Source organism: Symphodus melops (assembly GCF_947650265.1).
Source record: "Symphodus melops genome assembly, chromosome: 17".
Lineage (NCBI taxonomy): Eukaryota > Metazoa > Chordata > Actinopteri > Labriformes > Labridae > Symphodus > Symphodus melops.
Genome location: NC_136707.1, coordinates 58,369 through 74,863, shown reverse-complemented (window position 1 = coordinate 74,863; position 16,495 = coordinate 58,369). Strand labels below are relative to the sequence as shown.

At 46.6% G+C, this 16,495-nt stretch overlaps 2 protein-coding genes across 2 annotated transcripts in view; one reads left to right on the top strand and one right to left on the bottom strand.

Annotated features, from left to right (window-relative positions):
* Positions 1–3,660, bottom strand: part of LOC306837665 (uncharacterized protein) — a gene marked incomplete at its 5' end in the record, with an annotated part of 6,269 nt that extends 2,609 nt beyond the window's left edge. The window contains one exon of the mRNA XM_079365408.1: positions 3,648–3,660. Coding sequence (XP_079221534.1) covers positions 3,648–3,660 — 13 coding nt within the window. The remainder of the gene's footprint in view (positions 1–3,647) is intronic.
* A 2,089-nt stretch (positions 3,661–5,749) lies between these two features.
* mei1 (meiotic double-stranded break formation protein 1) overlaps positions 5,750–16,495 on the top strand; it is a gene marked incomplete at its 3' end in the record, with an annotated part of 16,760 nt that continues 6,014 nt past the window's right edge. Inside the window, exons 1-14 of the mRNA XM_079365407.1 lie at positions 5,750–6,312; positions 6,507–6,630; positions 7,203–7,253; positions 8,243–8,316; positions 8,745–8,853; positions 11,361–11,570; positions 11,636–11,808; positions 12,595–12,709; positions 13,366–13,485; positions 13,972–14,071; positions 15,041–15,175; positions 15,471–15,585; positions 15,799–15,890; positions 16,226–16,367. Of these exons, the coding sequence (XP_079221533.1) occupies positions 6,046–6,312; positions 6,507–6,630; positions 7,203–7,253; positions 8,243–8,316; positions 8,745–8,853; positions 11,361–11,570; positions 11,636–11,808; positions 12,595–12,709; positions 13,366–13,485; positions 13,972–14,071; positions 15,041–15,175; positions 15,471–15,585; positions 15,799–15,890; positions 16,226–16,367 (1,827 nt within the window). The 5' untranslated portion in view covers positions 5,750–6,045. The remainder of the gene's footprint in view (positions 6,313–6,506; positions 6,631–7,202; positions 7,254–8,242; positions 8,317–8,744; positions 8,854–11,360; positions 11,571–11,635; positions 11,809–12,594; positions 12,710–13,365; positions 13,486–13,971; positions 14,072–15,040; positions 15,176–15,470; positions 15,586–15,798; positions 15,891–16,225; positions 16,368–16,495) is intronic.

The following is a 16,495-nucleotide window of genomic DNA, read 5'->3' as shown; positions in this document are numbered from 1 at the left end:
CACACTGGAAGGTTTCTGTTCTGTGGGCGGATAAATGGATAAAAGTTGCAATGCCTGGAAATGAAAAAAGCCCTGACGCATTTATTTTTGTGCCTCTCACTCGTCTCTTTGTTCTTCTTTTTACACGCTTTAGTGTGACATGGATTATATTAGCTCTTCATGGAGTGTGTCAGCACACAGAGAGAGCGTCCCATCAATCTAATCAACTGAAGAGAAGCCACCTCATGTAGTAGAGCCAAATCGACTTCCTCATAATGAATTAGAATATCCTCATTTTATCAGCTGGGAGACAATAAATCATCTCCACTGCAGTAACCAGCCTCTTATTTGATTTTCAACATCAGAGCGAACAGTCAGAGCTTTTTCTCTGCTCACAGTTTGGACTCATTCGATTCACTGAGGAGCTTCAACTTTATCATCCAGGGTTAACCCCTCCCCCACAGCCTCAGCCAACCAGGACGCGTTACGACCACACCTCCGCTAATGAGCCAATCAAATCTTTCCATCATGCTCTCTCTACCCGAGCTAAAAAGCCTGTCTCTACATGCAGAGCTGGCCAAACACTGAAGCTACAGTGTCCACCACATGCAGAGCTGGCTAAACACTGAAGCTACAGTGTCCACCACATGCAGAGCTGGCTAAACACTGAAACTACAGTGTCTCTACATGCAGAGCTGGCTAAACACTGAAGCTACAGTGTCTCTACATGCAGAGCTGGCTAAACACTGAAGCTACAGTGTCCACCACATGCAGAGCTGGCTAAACACTGAAGCTACAGTGTCCACCACATGCAGAGCTGGCTAAACACTGAAGCTACAGTGTCTCTACATGCAGAGCTGGCTAAACACTGAAGCTACAGTGTCCACCACATGCAGAGCTGGCTAAACACTGAAGCTACAGTGTCCACCACATGCAGAGCTGGCTAAACACTGAAGCTACAGTGTCCACCACATGCAGAGCTGGCTAAACACTGAAGCTACAGTGTCCACCACATGCAGAGCTGGCTAAACACTGAAGCTACAGTGTCTCTACATGCAGAGCTGGCGAAACACTGAAGCTACAGTGTCCACCACATGCAGAGCTGGCTAAACACTGAAGCTACAGTGTCCACCACATGCAGAGCTGGCTAAACACTGAAGCTACAGTGTCCACCACATGCAGAGCTGGCTAAACACTGAAGCTACAGTGTGCACCACATGCAGAGCTGGCTAAACACTGAAGCTACAGTGTCCACCACATGCAGAGCTGGCTAAACACTGAAGCTACAGTGTGCACCACATGCAGAGCTGGCTAAACACTGAAGCTACAGTGTCCACCACATGCAGAGCTGGCTAAACACTGAAGCTACAGTGTCTCTACATGCAGAGCTGGCTAAACACTGAAGCTACAGTGTCCACCACATGCAGAGCTGGCTAAACACTGAAGCTACAGTGTCCACCACATGCAGAGCTGGCTAAACACTGAAGCTACAGTGTCCACCACATGCAGAGCTGGCTAAACACTGAAGCTACAGTGTGCACCACATGCAGAGCTGGCTAAACACTGAAGCTACAGTGTCCACCACATGCAGAGCTGGCTAAACACTGAAGCTACAGTGTCCACCACATGCAAAGCTGGCTAAACACTGAAGCTACAGTGTCCACCACATGCTGACCTGTGTGAGAGGAGGGGGGGAGACAGCTCTCTGTGATGATTAGAGTTTAGACTGCAGTACTCATCAATAACTGAATTCATGTCCAGTATGATGCACCCCCCCCCCCCAAACTGACACCCATGACCTCATCTAAAGGAGGCCTGGAGGTTTTCCCTCCGTGGAGCTGGCTCACTGTCCTGCTGTGAAAATGGATCCTGCCCTGGAGGGTGCGAGCTGAGGACAGAACAAAGCTGGCGTTGACTCTTTGTGTGGCTGAGTGCTGTGAACAGTACCTGCACTGTGTGCATGCAGGGATGGGGGTTACTGTATAGGGGTAATACCTGTCATTGTTATTGGTTCCCATGTTTGTTTATTTAGTCTTCCATCAGTCGTGGAAAGTGCTGACGGAGCGGTTGGGCGAGGGGATCAGCTCCTCTGTTCGACTGCACAAAGAAGGTTAAACACCTGCTGCTTCTCCAGGCCGTGGTCAGGTGGAGGCGGGGCCTCAGGGAGGTCTCCTGCTGTTGTGAGCTACAGCTGCAGTTTAAAGTTTGTCCTCGCTCGGGGGCTCTAATGGCCCCCCCTTCGCCCTCTGGGGAGTCATCGTGGTTTTGTCTCATCTCTGTAGGCTCCATCAGTTTGTCAGTTTGTGGTTCTTCTTGGTTTATGTTGACGTTCTGTTTGTCAGTCTGCTCAGTGCTGCTGCATCTCAAAAGTTCAGAGTCGAATGGAAACTTCTAAAGACGGGAATTTCTTTTCCCCCAGGAGGTAATGCTCTAAAATAACTCGGCTTTAAGAATGATAATGCATGAAAACTAACAGTGAGTACATTTGAAAGAATGTGGCGCTCCACCAAAAGAGTCATAATAAATATATGAACGCTCTATGACACACCGCCTATCACTCTTCTCTCATCGAAGAAAATAAAAACAATCCTAGACACCTTTTCAGCGCTGCAGCAGGCCGACAGAGAGTCCAACCTTCCTTTTGTCTCTAAGATCCTGGAGAACGTGGGAGCTAATCAGCTGTGTGACTTCCTCCATGACAACAGTTTATTTGAGGAATCTTCTCCAGTCGGGGCGTGCGAGGCACACACTTCCCAGAGGAGACTTCAAACTTTCCTTTTTGATAAATCTCAGGACTGGTGTCGACCAGCTCATCGTTATAAGACAACAGATAAAAGGTGGAGTCTTGTAAGTGTCTAACAATGTTAAAGACCTAACCTAAGCAGAGCTACTTGAGAACCTTTACTGACCCTGTCATAGACAAACTGCAGCTTCTTTGTGGTTTCGCAGCATCTCCATCTGTCAGCACTGTGGCGGCGTGCTGAGAGCACATGAACATATTTGCAGGTTTACTTTCTGTCTGATGAATGCTGAGGCGGAAAAGCTCAGCAAGGCATGGAAACTTCTGATGACTAATATTTCTAACCCCTGCAGGAAGTTATGAACTGAAATAACTTGTGTTTAGGGGATTGCATGCATAATCAACCCCCCCCCCCCCCCCCAAACCCCCAGAAAAAATATGTTTGCAATCTGGGCTTTGATTTAAGGTTTTAAAAAAGATCCAGGTTTAGTAATCCACTCCGGGTCAGTCAGCAGCCCCCTTAAATCCTGCGGATACAGACTTCTAAAGATCCTCAAATCTGCACTACTTTATCTTTAACTCAGCTTCAGGACCCACCACCGACTCCCACTGATCACTTAGTGATACCGTTTCTAATGCATTTCCTGGAAGGGATGCATTTCTCGACATAACACCTGAAAAGTGTCCTAAAGAAGCTTCTTTCTTAGTTTTTCATTAAAGATAATTCTGATGAATATTTTACGACATTAAAAGATAAGTGAGAAAACTTTTAAAACATTTACAACATAGCAAGTTGCAGAAAGTCTCCAGTTGACAAGGTCACTCTTCACACCGTAACACCTGCAGCAGCGACTTCTATTCTTTCAAACAAGTTGTAACAGGTTGCAAACAACTCAATATGGTATAATATCTAAAGAGTGTTTCTTACCAGGAGTCGACATTTTATTCACACCACTTCTTTTATCTTCTTATTTCGGTCACATTTAATCCACAGAGTGTGATCAGTCTGCAGGAGTCTCCATCTGTGAGGCTGAAGCTCACCTGACAGTTCAACCCGAGAGATCTACTGCACGCCCAGCACGCGCGCGCTCAGACAGGCCCCGCCCTCTTTCTAATACAGCAAAAACGTTTTCAAGATCTAGTGCCCGAACCCCTTACAGAATTATTTAAACATGTTAAATAATGGGAAATGAATTAGAGCATGTTTCACTGTCGATGTCTTTATTTATTTTTAACTGTGTTTCCATATTTAATAGACGTGAGCTTGTTTCATTCTTATCTAGTCTACTGGCTACTCAAACCACAGGTCACACCTACACACTCACACACTGATGGTAGAGGCTGCTGCAGAGTCCATCAGTATTAACTCATCCATTCATACACATTCACACACTGATGGTAGAGGCTGCTGCAGAGTAAAGAATGCGGCGCACAACATTACCACAAGGCTGTAGGCGCTTCACTTAACCGGAATCAAAAAGGTTGAAGTATCTCTACTTTGAAGTCCACTCTTGATTTTATACAGTCTGGATGAATCGATTTATGTCTTTTCATGTTTAGGCTGTTATGAAGGATCTTTCTACTACAAGTTTAAGTTGAGGGAATATTGCATTGACTTTACATGGAGGGTTTCATACTGCAGTGAAATATGCAGACTTGCAGGGGGGGAGACACATATTGTAAGTCATTACTCTTCAAATAAAAAACTGCAGTTGCAGGTTGCAATCTGTCGTCACTTATGGGAACAGTCACGTAACCACGGTGATGTGATGACTGCAAAGGTATGAAGCTTTATTTAGGACATACGCCCACGATGACAGCAGAAGAAAGTAACAATAAATATTCTAAAACTATTCCTTCCTGGTTTTTTTTAAGACTGCAGAATGATCTTTGTATATATAAAGATGTGTGTGTGTATGTGTGTGTGGGTTTGTCTGTGTGTGTGTGTGGGTTTGTCTTTGTGTGTGTGTGTGTGTGTGTGTGTGTGTGTGTGGGTTTGTCTGTGTGTGTGGGTTGTAAAAAGGAAGTGGTTCAAGACACATGAAGCCAAAAGAGAGAAAAGCAAAGCTATGTAGAGATATATATGTGCAGGTAGTCTCTCCACTTTTGCTTGGACACAACCTGACTCCATTTGTGTTGTTTTATTGGCCCCTGATGAATTGTGTCTGTGAAATAGTTGTCAAATTAAATTGACGGATATGTGTTCGCTCCAACCTCTCAGGAGCCAGCAAACCCCTGAAGCTGATGGATTACAGTCCTGTCTCTGTACAGATTACTTTAAGAACTAATATTTTCCACCTGCTTCTCTGCTCACTCAGCTTTAAATATGTTTGGAGCACGGCATACTGGTCAAAAGAAAACACATCCTCCTCCACCTTTGAGAGCTCGCCTGCTGCACACACAAGGCAGCGCTGAGCTGGCTGCACTTACTGTCATGCATTACTTTGATGTGGAGTGATCTCGTGTTAAGCAGAAGTGCACAGATAATAAAGTGACAAGTCTGTGGTGCCTGATAACTCTCCCCCGTACAGCTCTCATTGGATAGCTGCTCAGTCGCCCTGAAGCTTTTGTTGTCATGGTGATAACCAAATGTTGGCCTTCATTGCTAAACAATGCTGCAAATTAAAAAAAAAAAAGAGTACACTCACAGCTTGTCATTTAACTATGACATTTAATGGATGTTTCATTTAAATCTAACATTTGATAACCGAAAACTGTTGAAGGCAATGTTCATTAAAATAATAATAAAGCAACTAAACTTTCCAAGTAGTGGTTCAGGCAGCTCATTATTATTTAATGATTGTCATAATTTAAAAAATATATTACAAGACAGCTGAATAGATGGCGAGGGGGTGGGACATGTAACTATAGTAGCTTATTGTCCAAATGTATTTTATTATAATTTCTGCTGTTTGTAATTATTATCTATTTTCTTTCTGTTTTTTTAATGTTAATCTTTGTCTTATTTTTGGAATAAATAAATCATTTTGGTATTTTCGTGTTTTTGTGCTCTTAAGTTTCCTCTGTTTTTTTATTTTTAAATAAAGTTTTCTTTAAAAAACTGGGCGCGAACATTTCGGTCTGCTAAGGCTAAACGTCGACTTGTGTAGTTTTCTGTCGTTTATAATAATTGTAAATGCTTTATGGTGAACTTTTTTATTGACTACACTTCTTTTGATGTGAATGTTTAATCGGTGAAGACTTAAAAAGACTCACTTTCTTCGAAAAAGAAAGAACGCGTTTTATGCTAATGAGCTATCTTAACATTTAAATTTGTTAAGCTAACCAGCTAACTAGCTAACCAGCTAACCTGTCTGCGCACAAACATGACGAGCGGAGAAATGATCTATGAACACATCCACCACAGACACGACCCGAAGTGGAGCCTCCGGCTCGGGTCCGAGGAGGGAGGAGGAGGCCGGCTCGGGTCTGAGGAGGGAGGGGGAGGCCGGCTCGGGTCCGAGGAGGGAGGAGGAGGCCGGCTCTGGTCTGAGGAGGGAGGAGGAGGCCGGCTCGGGTCCGAGGAGGGAGGAGGAGGCCGGCTGCTCTGTGTGGCTTGTGTCATAGAGATGCTCGAGGGTGATGACATCTCGGTAACAATAAAAACCCTCATGTATTATTGTGATTATTATTATTATTTTTTAAAAGGTTTATTTGAACAGTGACAGACAAAAACAGATATGCTTGAATAGTCATTTGATATATACATCATAGTGTTTTTAGCCAAATGTGGTCACTTCCTGTTCAGGCTTTATTATATTTCCCTCTCTTTGTCTCTGTTTTACAGTCGGTGAGGAAGTCGTTTGTCCTGTCTGGTATCAGCGGGCTGTTGAGGTGTTCTCCTGGGGCTTTCAGAGAGCTTCTCCAACAGGACAACCGGGTCTGTCTTCAATTGACTGCTTCTCTGCTCGGTGAGTCACAGTGACACTAAAAGAATCAGACAGACAGGATGAGTAAGAAGACAGGATGCAGTGGGATTTCTTTGCTGCTCTCGGTGTGATTGAAGCTGATAATTCGTAATGAGGTGTTTGGAAGGGCGCTCTTTTATCAAAAAACATAAACTAAAAGCCTTTTCAAGTGCACTCGGATCTGGGGCCCGGGTTCAGAGTCTGAAACCCCCTTAAGAGTGGGACCAGTATTGCACAGACCCTCCTCTCGATGTTAGGGTTAATTAATCGAGTTTCAATCTCACTTCAGATTTTATCATCCTGTGATCATGAAACCAAGCCAATCGTGACTCGATGATAACTTAACCACGTGCTGTTATTTTTTCTGCTGCATTTTTTTGTGGAAATCCAACAAATGTATTTAAAAAGAAAGATTTGTCCTCATCGTACGACCAACAAGACGTCTACGTTTCACAGCATAAATCTGCATGTAGTCTCTCAGCAGGGCTTCTAAAACTATCCCGTCGGCTGTTCTTCAGTTTTATCCATCTTTGTTGTGATACCTGTGTAAGTCCCAGCCAGCTTTCTGTCCCCAGGGATGCTTCACTCCGTGGAGGACCCGGCCACTCTGGGGAAGGTTGACCAAGGTGAGGAGCTTAGAGTTCTTTCATTGATCTGCTCACTCCTTTATAAACACACGTTTCTTATTCTTCACAGATTTGTGTGCACAGTCTGAGTTCTCTCCCTGGAGCTAAATGTTTTAAGATTTAAAACTGTTTTCCTAAAGGACCAATCAGAGAGCTGCTCTCTTCCTGTGTGATCATGAAGGAAACATGCTGTGTTGAAGCTTCTCTGACAACAATGCAGCAGCCAGTCTGTCCTCCTTCGAGGAAAACTCCTGCACACAATTGTAAAAATACATTGGCAGCGAATCAGGACCAGAATCTTGCCGACTAATTTGAATTTCTGAGGATTCGGACTCTGCTGAAACAGGTCTAAATATAGTAAGTTTAGGATTCTGGTCTGATGATGACCCTGAGTGAAAATGGTGATAATAATCACTGCTTCATTATTCAGACTGTGTTCCTCTCACACTCTTCAGCAGTGTCAAGGTTTAAGCACTTTACTCTTACAGGCTCTGTAACTTAAAGGAGCAGCATGTAACTCTGCCCCCTAGTGTTTAAACTGGGAACTCTAATCATTACAGACAGCTGTCTCCCCTCCTCTCCATGTTACCTCTTGTACATAACATGATAGCAGAACACATGCAGGGCTGTAAGTTATCATGCAGCGTGCTCAGTAAGATATGAGGACTCAAAAACAACAAGGAGAAAAGGACAGCTGTGTCTTATTCATGTCAGTCAGACACAGACAGAACACTAATGAAGGCGGTCCATGTTGTGCGTCCGTGCCGAAGCGTGCCGGGCCGAGGAAGTGCAGCATGCTTGATGGATCGGGGCGCTCAGGTCTTTGGGGGTGAAGCGTGCTGAGGCACAGTACGGCTTGCTTAGTGTGAATTCCTCTTTAATGTGAACATAACTGTTGTGTTGTTGTTTATTTTTATGAACCTTCAGTTGTCTGTTCTTGATGTGTGTGTGTGTGTGAATACAAACATGCTTGTGTTCCTGTGTGTCAGTGCTGCTTCAGCTGCTCTTGGAGCTCCACAGCGAGCCGTCTTATCGCTTTGTTTTGGAAGAGATACACAAACAGGTGAGACACACATGCATGGAAACACCTGCTCACTCAGCATCCTCATATTCAACATGTGACCAACACATCCTCACAGGGTTGTTTAGTAAACCAAGTGCTTGTCTGCCTTTTGGTTCTGTTGTGTCTCTTATGGGGGGGGGGGGGGCCTCATTAAGCAGCCAAAACCGAACATGGAAAAACCTCAAACCTGTGTGTGCTGATGGTGATGAAGGTGTTACAGCATGTGCAGGTGAAGACAGGTGTCCTTGATGTCAGCAGAATAGAGCCTGATTAGAAAGCTGCCCTCTGTTTGCATGAGATTCATCAGATTGGTTCCTTGGTCCAAGTTCTCTCAAACGGCTTCAGAGGATTCTTCGAGCCCAGGAATGATTCATTTCTGTCAGGACCTAAAGACAGCCTGTTGTTGATGTATTTCTGTCTCCGTGCAGCTCAGTGACCAGCTCAGTGTGAGGAGGAGTCTTCTGCCCGTTTTCAACTTCTTGGGGAACCTGGTGGAAGCAGTCCCCAACCTCGCCGTGACCCTGGCGACTCAGTACGGTGAGCCTCTGTAAATCACACAGAGCCTGATGCACAAAGACAAACAGCAGCAGGTCTTTATTAGTGGAAGTGATTCAATGTTCATGTAAAGAGTCAAAACGTATCAGTGTGAGGCAGCTGAGATTTACCCCGTCCCCTCAGGACCGATGGCTAGTCCTGAAGGGGGGTACAGGAGGTTTGAGTCAGCACACCTGAGGGGGGGGGGGGCTGAGGCTTTTCCACGATATCTGAAACCTAAATCACGACCGCCTGTTTTCACCTTTTCAACATCTATAATTCATGAAGCGACTTCGACTGGATGCTTTTCAAATATTCTCCTCATGCCGCGCTCCTTTTCCTCGCCTGCTTCTACCATATCAGACACACACTGGATATTTGATGTCCTTTCCCCTGAACCTTCTCAATCCAACCTTTTTTTTTTTTAAGCTCGGGCTTTATTGAGATAGCTGCTCTTTATACTCCACCTGCAGAGCTGATCCCAGGGCAGCTCTCACTGAAATAAAGAAAAGTTTGGTTCATCCAACCTTCCCCCTCAGTTTCTATATGTACATTTCTTTACCCACAATCCTTCAGTGTGTTGCCCTTCCTTCTCTATGAACCGTAACGCCGCTCTATTAAATAAAAAGCGTTTATCATCTTCATTGACCTGCCTTCTTTTTTAAAACCTCGACGTCTTTCTCAAACAGAACAAAATGCTGCACTGGATGCGTCTGTGTGTGAGTCAAGAAGAATATTTGTTACACACAGGCTCCTCTCCCGTGTATCCCCAGGACTTCAGCTCTCCTGAGCACACTCGGCTGCTTCTGGGTTGCTGTATTGCCGATGCAAAATTCAGGCCACCACTATTTAGGGTGCATGCCTGTCTGTGGCCGTCACTCAGCGTGTCTCTGTCGGCCTGTTTGGACTAATGACAACAGCATGGCGATGACAACAAGAGCCCAGAGCTCTCTCTCTCTGACTCGCTGCCCGTCTCTCTCTGATTGTCCCTTTGCCTGTTTTTGTCCCCGCCTCTTTCAGTCCCTCCTGTCCTCACTCAGGAGTGGACACAGAGGAAGGTGGAGGTGTAAGGGCTCAAGCTGGCCTGCGTTCACGCAGCTCCAGGACGAACACACGCATGGCTTTGTGTCATTATGAAGTGTGCTGATATTACGATACAGGCCATAAAAAGGACGGAGGTTAGAATCAGGGTTTTATTACCAAGAGCATTTACACGTATGTGTCGAGTCCACATCTGCACAGAACAACACAAACATCCTGACTGCATCTTTATCCACTCTGTGACTTTTTGGGGATTTGTTGATGGTGTCGGCGGGGATGCATCATACTTCACGTCCACGTTATGTACTCGTGCACCTCTTCCATCTGTGTCAGGGCCTCGGAGTGTACCGCTCACACACACCAGGCGCGGTGCAGATTGTGTCCTTTCTGGAGTTGTGTGTCCTCACACTACTGTCATTATTTACCAGACCAGTAAACAGTTTAATCTGTTTCTGTTCAGAGGACAGAAACAACAACACAGCACAGTGTGTTTGCTTCGTGGGGATTTATTTTGGCATTTTGTTGGTGGGAAACAAAGAGAGCTGGAAGGATGAAAAGCTGCAGAGTGAGAGAGAAAGGTTGAGTCAAACAGAGAGACACACTGAGGAGCGTCACAGTGAGCAGGACAAACAGTTTCATCTTCTGTCTCTTAAATGTGTTTTTGAAACAACAGTCGAGCTTTCCTTTTCCCTCCCTCCTCTCGGCCGCCTCGTATATATTGTGCTTTAATCAAACATGTCTGTCATGCTTCACAGAGCAGCTCGTGCTCTCTCTCTCTCTCCTCTACAGAGGCACAGATTATTCTCTCTGTTCTTAAAGTCTCTAATCGCCTTTCAGGCAGTGCTGCATCCTTCAGACGACACGCTCCCCCCGCCTTGACTTCTGTTGTAGAAACATCATTGTAGCACAGAGACTGCCGGTTCAAATCCGACCTCGACCCTTTTCTGCAGTTCATCCCTCTCTGTCTCATCCCAACCTTTTCTTTCCTGACACATTTTATTTACAGCATATTATAGAAAGAGTCCTCTGTCAGCATGAACGAGTCTGTCTGTCCGTCCGTCCGTCCACACACTGTATATACCTACAGTATATATCTCTACCTGTTTGTCCCTTCAGGCTCCTGTAGATGGTCTAACATGAATGTTTGTTTGTGTCACAGTAGAGTTAGTGTGTTTTGGTTGTCTGGGGTCAAACTGGGGTCAAACTGGGGTCACCAGTAAAAGAAGGTGGGAGCCGTTTCCTCTGTCAGTGTCTGCTGAGACTCCTCTCTGGTCTCTGTGTGTTTTTATATTTTTGCACCCTCTCTCCCCCGATAGTCTTCAGTGCTTTCATCATCATTGCAACTTTCCCTCCACTGTTGCTCAACCATCGTCTCTGATACGGAGGAGGTCGTTAGCTCATCTCGCTTCAGCCTGTGTTACGCCTCTCTTCTGACTTAGTCCTGACTGTCCCCCTTCTCCGTCCATCAGCGTCCTTACTGGATCACCTGTGCTCCGCCCTCCTGTACCCGGATGAAGCGCTGAAGGCCTCGGTCCTGTACGTGTGGCTCAGACTGTTTGGGAGCGGCGGGGGCTCGGCCGCTCAGTCAGTACCTGCTGCCATCAGGGACCGAGTGTGCGTCCTGCTGCTGCAGACTTTGGCCAGCGCCGGCTCCCCTCAGCTGCTCAACAGATGTGTTGGTGAGTGAGAGAGATTTCATAAGAACAGAAACCTTAAACCACAGTAACCTCGGTGTGTCGTTCAGGCCTGCTGTCGCTGCTGGTTCAGATGGGCGAGGCGGTATCAGTTCTGATGAAGAGCGGCCCGGTCCTGGGCAGTGAGAACCAGATCACCCACAGCAACAACAGTCAGAGCCTGAGCCAAACCCAAGAGCAACAGTCCCCCGAGCTCTGCCCTCTGCCTCTCATCCTGAAAAAGGTCTGTCCAAACATCCTGCTCCCGTCCCCAAGACCGCATTCTGGCACTCAGTATTAAAATAACAAGATGTTCTGATCCGGGATTAATGGTCCTCTGAATGAGGACTCACAGAGGGTTTACCCTGGAACAATATTTATTCTTCATGTCTGGGAAATCAATGCGTAGATTTTATCTCGTTCTCAGTTCTGACTCGTGTTACAGCTCGGCCAATGACGTCATTCCATCTCCATTTAGTGTCGAGGGGGTTTTAAAATGTGACTCTTAAAAACATAATCACATTTAAATCTGATTTATTTTCCAAAACAAACTTCAGTTATTTTTAACGTCGTCCCATAAATAAATAAAACAGCTGTTTTTAATCAAACAACAGACTTTTCTCACAGACACTCTGGTTGTTCACGCCTCACAGCGGGGGGGGGGGGGGCTCACAGCGAGGGGGGGGCGTTCACGCCTCACAGCGGGGGGGCGTTCTCTCTGTGTTCAGCTCACTCTGACTTCCTGCAGAACAAATACGAGTGTTGTGTTCACACGTGGAACCTGTCAGTGAGGTGTTCCCTGTGTTCTCTCTGTGTTCTCTCTGTGGGTTCTGTGTTCTCTCTGTGTTCTCTCTCTGTGTTCTCTGTGTGTTCTCTCTGTGTGTTCTCTCTGTGTGTTCTCTGTGTGTTCTCTGTATGTTCTCTCTGTGTTCTCTGTATGTTCTCTGTGTGTTCTCTGTATGTTCTCTGTGTGTTCTCTGTATGTTCTCTGTGTGTTCTCTGTATGTTCTCTGTGTGTTCTCTGATGGAGCTGCTGCTGAGTGGTGATCAGACGTTACAGGTGACCAGTGCCAAGTGCATCGCGTCCGTCCTGGTTCATTCTCCCGCTCAGTTCAGCGCTCCCTTCATCAGAGCCGACGTCCCAGGTGACAACACTCACACACACACACACACACACACACACACACACACACACACACACACACACACACACACACACACACACACACACACACACACACACACACACACACACACACACACTTTTCTTGCTTCTTCATCTCCGCAGGGGTTCTGTTTGTAATTCTTTCCTGAGCTGCTCGAGCTTCATGTTTTCAATAAAAGCTCAAAATGCTCTTTTATTGATTTGCTTTCAGCTCAGCAGGAGAGTTTGTCCTAATGTTTATTCTCCTGCTGTTTCAAATGAATTCAACACATCAGTATCTCATAAATCCAGTCCAGTAAATGTCCTGAGTGTCTCCAGTGAGGGAGAAGCTGGAGTCCTGCTGGCTGTGTTGTTGTCAGCGCTGTGTTTACATGGACGGCTCCTCCCTTTGTGTATAAAAGACGAGAGAGAAGAAGAAGAACATACTTATTGATTATTAGGATGATGGAGCTCGAGGGCGACACCTGCTGGATCAGTGTGTGTTTTGATTGTGCAGCTCTTTGGTCATAAACATCTGAAGTCATTTGGATGTGAGCTCATGATTTCAGGACATGCTTGATGAACATTTACTTCCTGTTTGGATCGCGGCGTGTTGGTTCGAATAACGTCATTCTCCGTTTCTCTCCTCTCTCGCAGAGTTTCTGTTCGACCGGCTGGCTGCGAGCAGCGATGAGGTCATGCTGTGGTCGGCGTACAGCTGTCTGCTGCTGCTGAGCGAGGACGCGCTCTTCTTCTCTCAGTGTCACTCAGTGTACGGTGAGAGGGCGGAGTCAGTCCCCGTGGTTCAGACATGTGCAGCCCCTCTGTGTCTCTGTGCATGTAAACATGATCACTTAAATATCCCACAGCTGAAGTTCTTCTTCTTTGTGTGTCTTTGTTTTAAGTTGTGATTTATTTCAGGTTCTGCTGTCTGTGGATGTTTTTTATTCTGCAGCAGTTAAATCACAGCACACGGGGTCTGTGGTGTAAGCGCTCTGTGTGTCATTAAGTTTATGCTCTAGTTGATTTTAAATAAGAGATCATTACAGCAGAGTCAGCGGAGCATTAAATTAGAAATATGTACCACTGTGTGTTAGCCATGCATCGTCATCCTGCAGGAAGAGTTCCTCACAGAGACCAGAGAAGACGTCGTCCGTCTCCTGATGGCGTGCGTTATTAACACTTCAGAGAACGCCGTCATTCAGGGCGCAGTCACACCGTTCCAGATCTATTGACACATACGTGTTTGTGTTTGCGTGTCAGGTATGGAGTCCCTGGTGCGCAGCCTGGAGGAGGCTCTGCGGCTGTCCAACATGGAGGTGCCTAAACAAGGCCTCCTGCTCCTCACTGAGATCCTGGACCGGTGAGACTGAGTGTGTGTGTGTGTGTGTGTGTGTGTGTGTGTGTGTGTGTGTGCGTGTGCGTGCGCTTGCGCGCGTCTGGTCGTCTCTTTGCAGCTCATGCGAGTGGACACATTTTATGTTTGTGTGCGTAAGATTGTCACGTTTTGTTAATGGCGTCCGATCACTGAATCGTGTCCACGCCTAAACTCACCAGCATCTCGTGCTTCTATGTGCATGCGTGGGTTATTTAGGATCTTCTGTGCGACTGTTGTTGTGGCAACAGCCCGGAGGCGGCCGACAGCTGTTGTGGCGCTGCGTCACAGTCAGGTGATCTTTGCAGCATCAAGAGGTCAGCACTGTTTGTTATGTGTTCCTGACTGAGGTGAGAACGACGACTCGGCAAACAGTCCGAGGCAGGAGAGTCGTGGAGGAACCTCACAGCTCCTCTCTGTCTGTTTAAAGATGGACGTCTCTTCCTGTTGTACCAAAGTGAAGCTAAAATACCCCAAAACAGCCGCTGACGTACGACTCGTCTGCGTCAGTTATCAAAGAGCCGCTCCCTCTAACCAAACATGTCACTTCCTGGTTAAAGGTCAAAGGTCCCTCAGGTTGGTTCTGTCCATTTGCAGAACCGATTTTTGTGGCAGTTTGAAGCAGACGTTCGTTCCTCCTCCGCTCCGATGACCCGCTGCAGGAGCGTCATTGGTCAACACAGCTGTCAATCACAGTGTCATACTATGATGAGCAACAATACTGACAGAAACCATGACTGACAAAAAAAATACTGAATGTATATTTTGATTTTGAAGTTTGACACATCTGTTAACAGGGAGGAGGCGGGGCTTATGACCTATATCACAGTCAGTCAGCAGGGGGCTCCACGGGTTTTCACTTTGGGGGAGCCGATATGTCGTCCTTATGCAGTGTGTGTGTGTGTATGTGTGTGTGTGTGTGTGTGTGTGTGTGTGTGTGTGTGTGTGTGTGTGCAGCCAGCCTCCTGATGTGCGCCTCTTCTCGAGCGCTGGAGGGTTTGTGGCAGTGTCGGAGGCAGTCTTAGCTGGAGTCTCTTCCTCCTGCACGCTGGTCGCCACACAGGCTGCTAACGCTGGCTCCGCCCTGCTCAGGTAAACGAATAGAAGCACCACCCCACCGTATGTCCTCCTTCAAAATAAAAGCACTACATGTCGTAATGCTTGTAAGGGGAAAGTGAATCGATCGTATGCAATGTCACGTGATATCCAACGTGCAGTTAGGACACGGCGTTAAGCGAGAATAGACGTTTTACAAATCTGAACCGTTTTATAAACACACACAGACAGAAGGACAGTTTGAAGTTATTTATCATCCTCAAACACACGAGATGATTCAGACTGCGTCTGCACGAACACACAGCTGCTTTTCCTTCTCTGAATCCTGCAGGCTGAACCATCAGTCCGTACCGGTCCAGTACAGGCAGATAGAGGCGCTGATCGAGGCCGTCACTAACAGATTCTCCGAGCTGACCCCGCCTCCTCCTGCTCGTCATCGAAGCTCTGTGAGTTAGACTGAGAGAGTGAGCGGGGAGCCACGTGCCGGGATCGAACCCTGGGCCGCTGTTCCTTAACGCGCACAGCTTAATGTTTCATGTGGTTTATCAGTGAGCACATCAGCGGGTCTCGTGTTGTTCTGTTGCTTCTCTTCTCTCTCCAACTGTTCCTGCAGGTTTGTAGTTTCATCATCTCTCATATCTTAAAACTTTCTGCTGCAGGCGAGTCTGAGGAGGTCAGAGCCCAGCAGCCAGGCGTCCAGGTCCGAAGGGTTTCTGCTGCAGGCCCTGGTCTGCTGTGAGGCTGCCTGCAGGTCAGTGAGCTGTTAGAGGAGTTAAACAGGAGCTCTGGAACCTTCTACTTCGTGTCAGTATAAAAAACCTCAGTCATGTTGTTCCTGGAATATTTCACTCAACTTTGCTTCTGTATCAAGTATGAAATTATAAAATGCTGATGTTTATTTAGAGACAGTGACAGTGGGTAGAGTCCGGCTGCTTTGGAGCCCGTACATGGCGGCGTGCGCTCTCAGCTCTCGGCTACCAGAAACATTATATAGATGTAGGTGTGATCACATCCTTAACACGGCTGAATCCTTCATCTGTTCTTTGTGTGTGTGTGTGTGTGTGTGTGTGTGTGTGTGTGTTGAAGGTTGGCTGAAGAGTGTGCATCAGAACCGGTCCTGAAGGAGAACTCGTTCACGGCTCCATCCAAACACAGCCCGGACACACTGGAGTCTTTGTGTCGGTGTCTGCTGCGCTGCTGCGACTCCGTCTGGATACCAACCATCATTGTGAGAGCCGAGAGCACACACACACACACACACACATACACACACACACACACACACACACACACACACACACACACACACACACACACACACACACACACATGTGCACATACACACATGCACACACA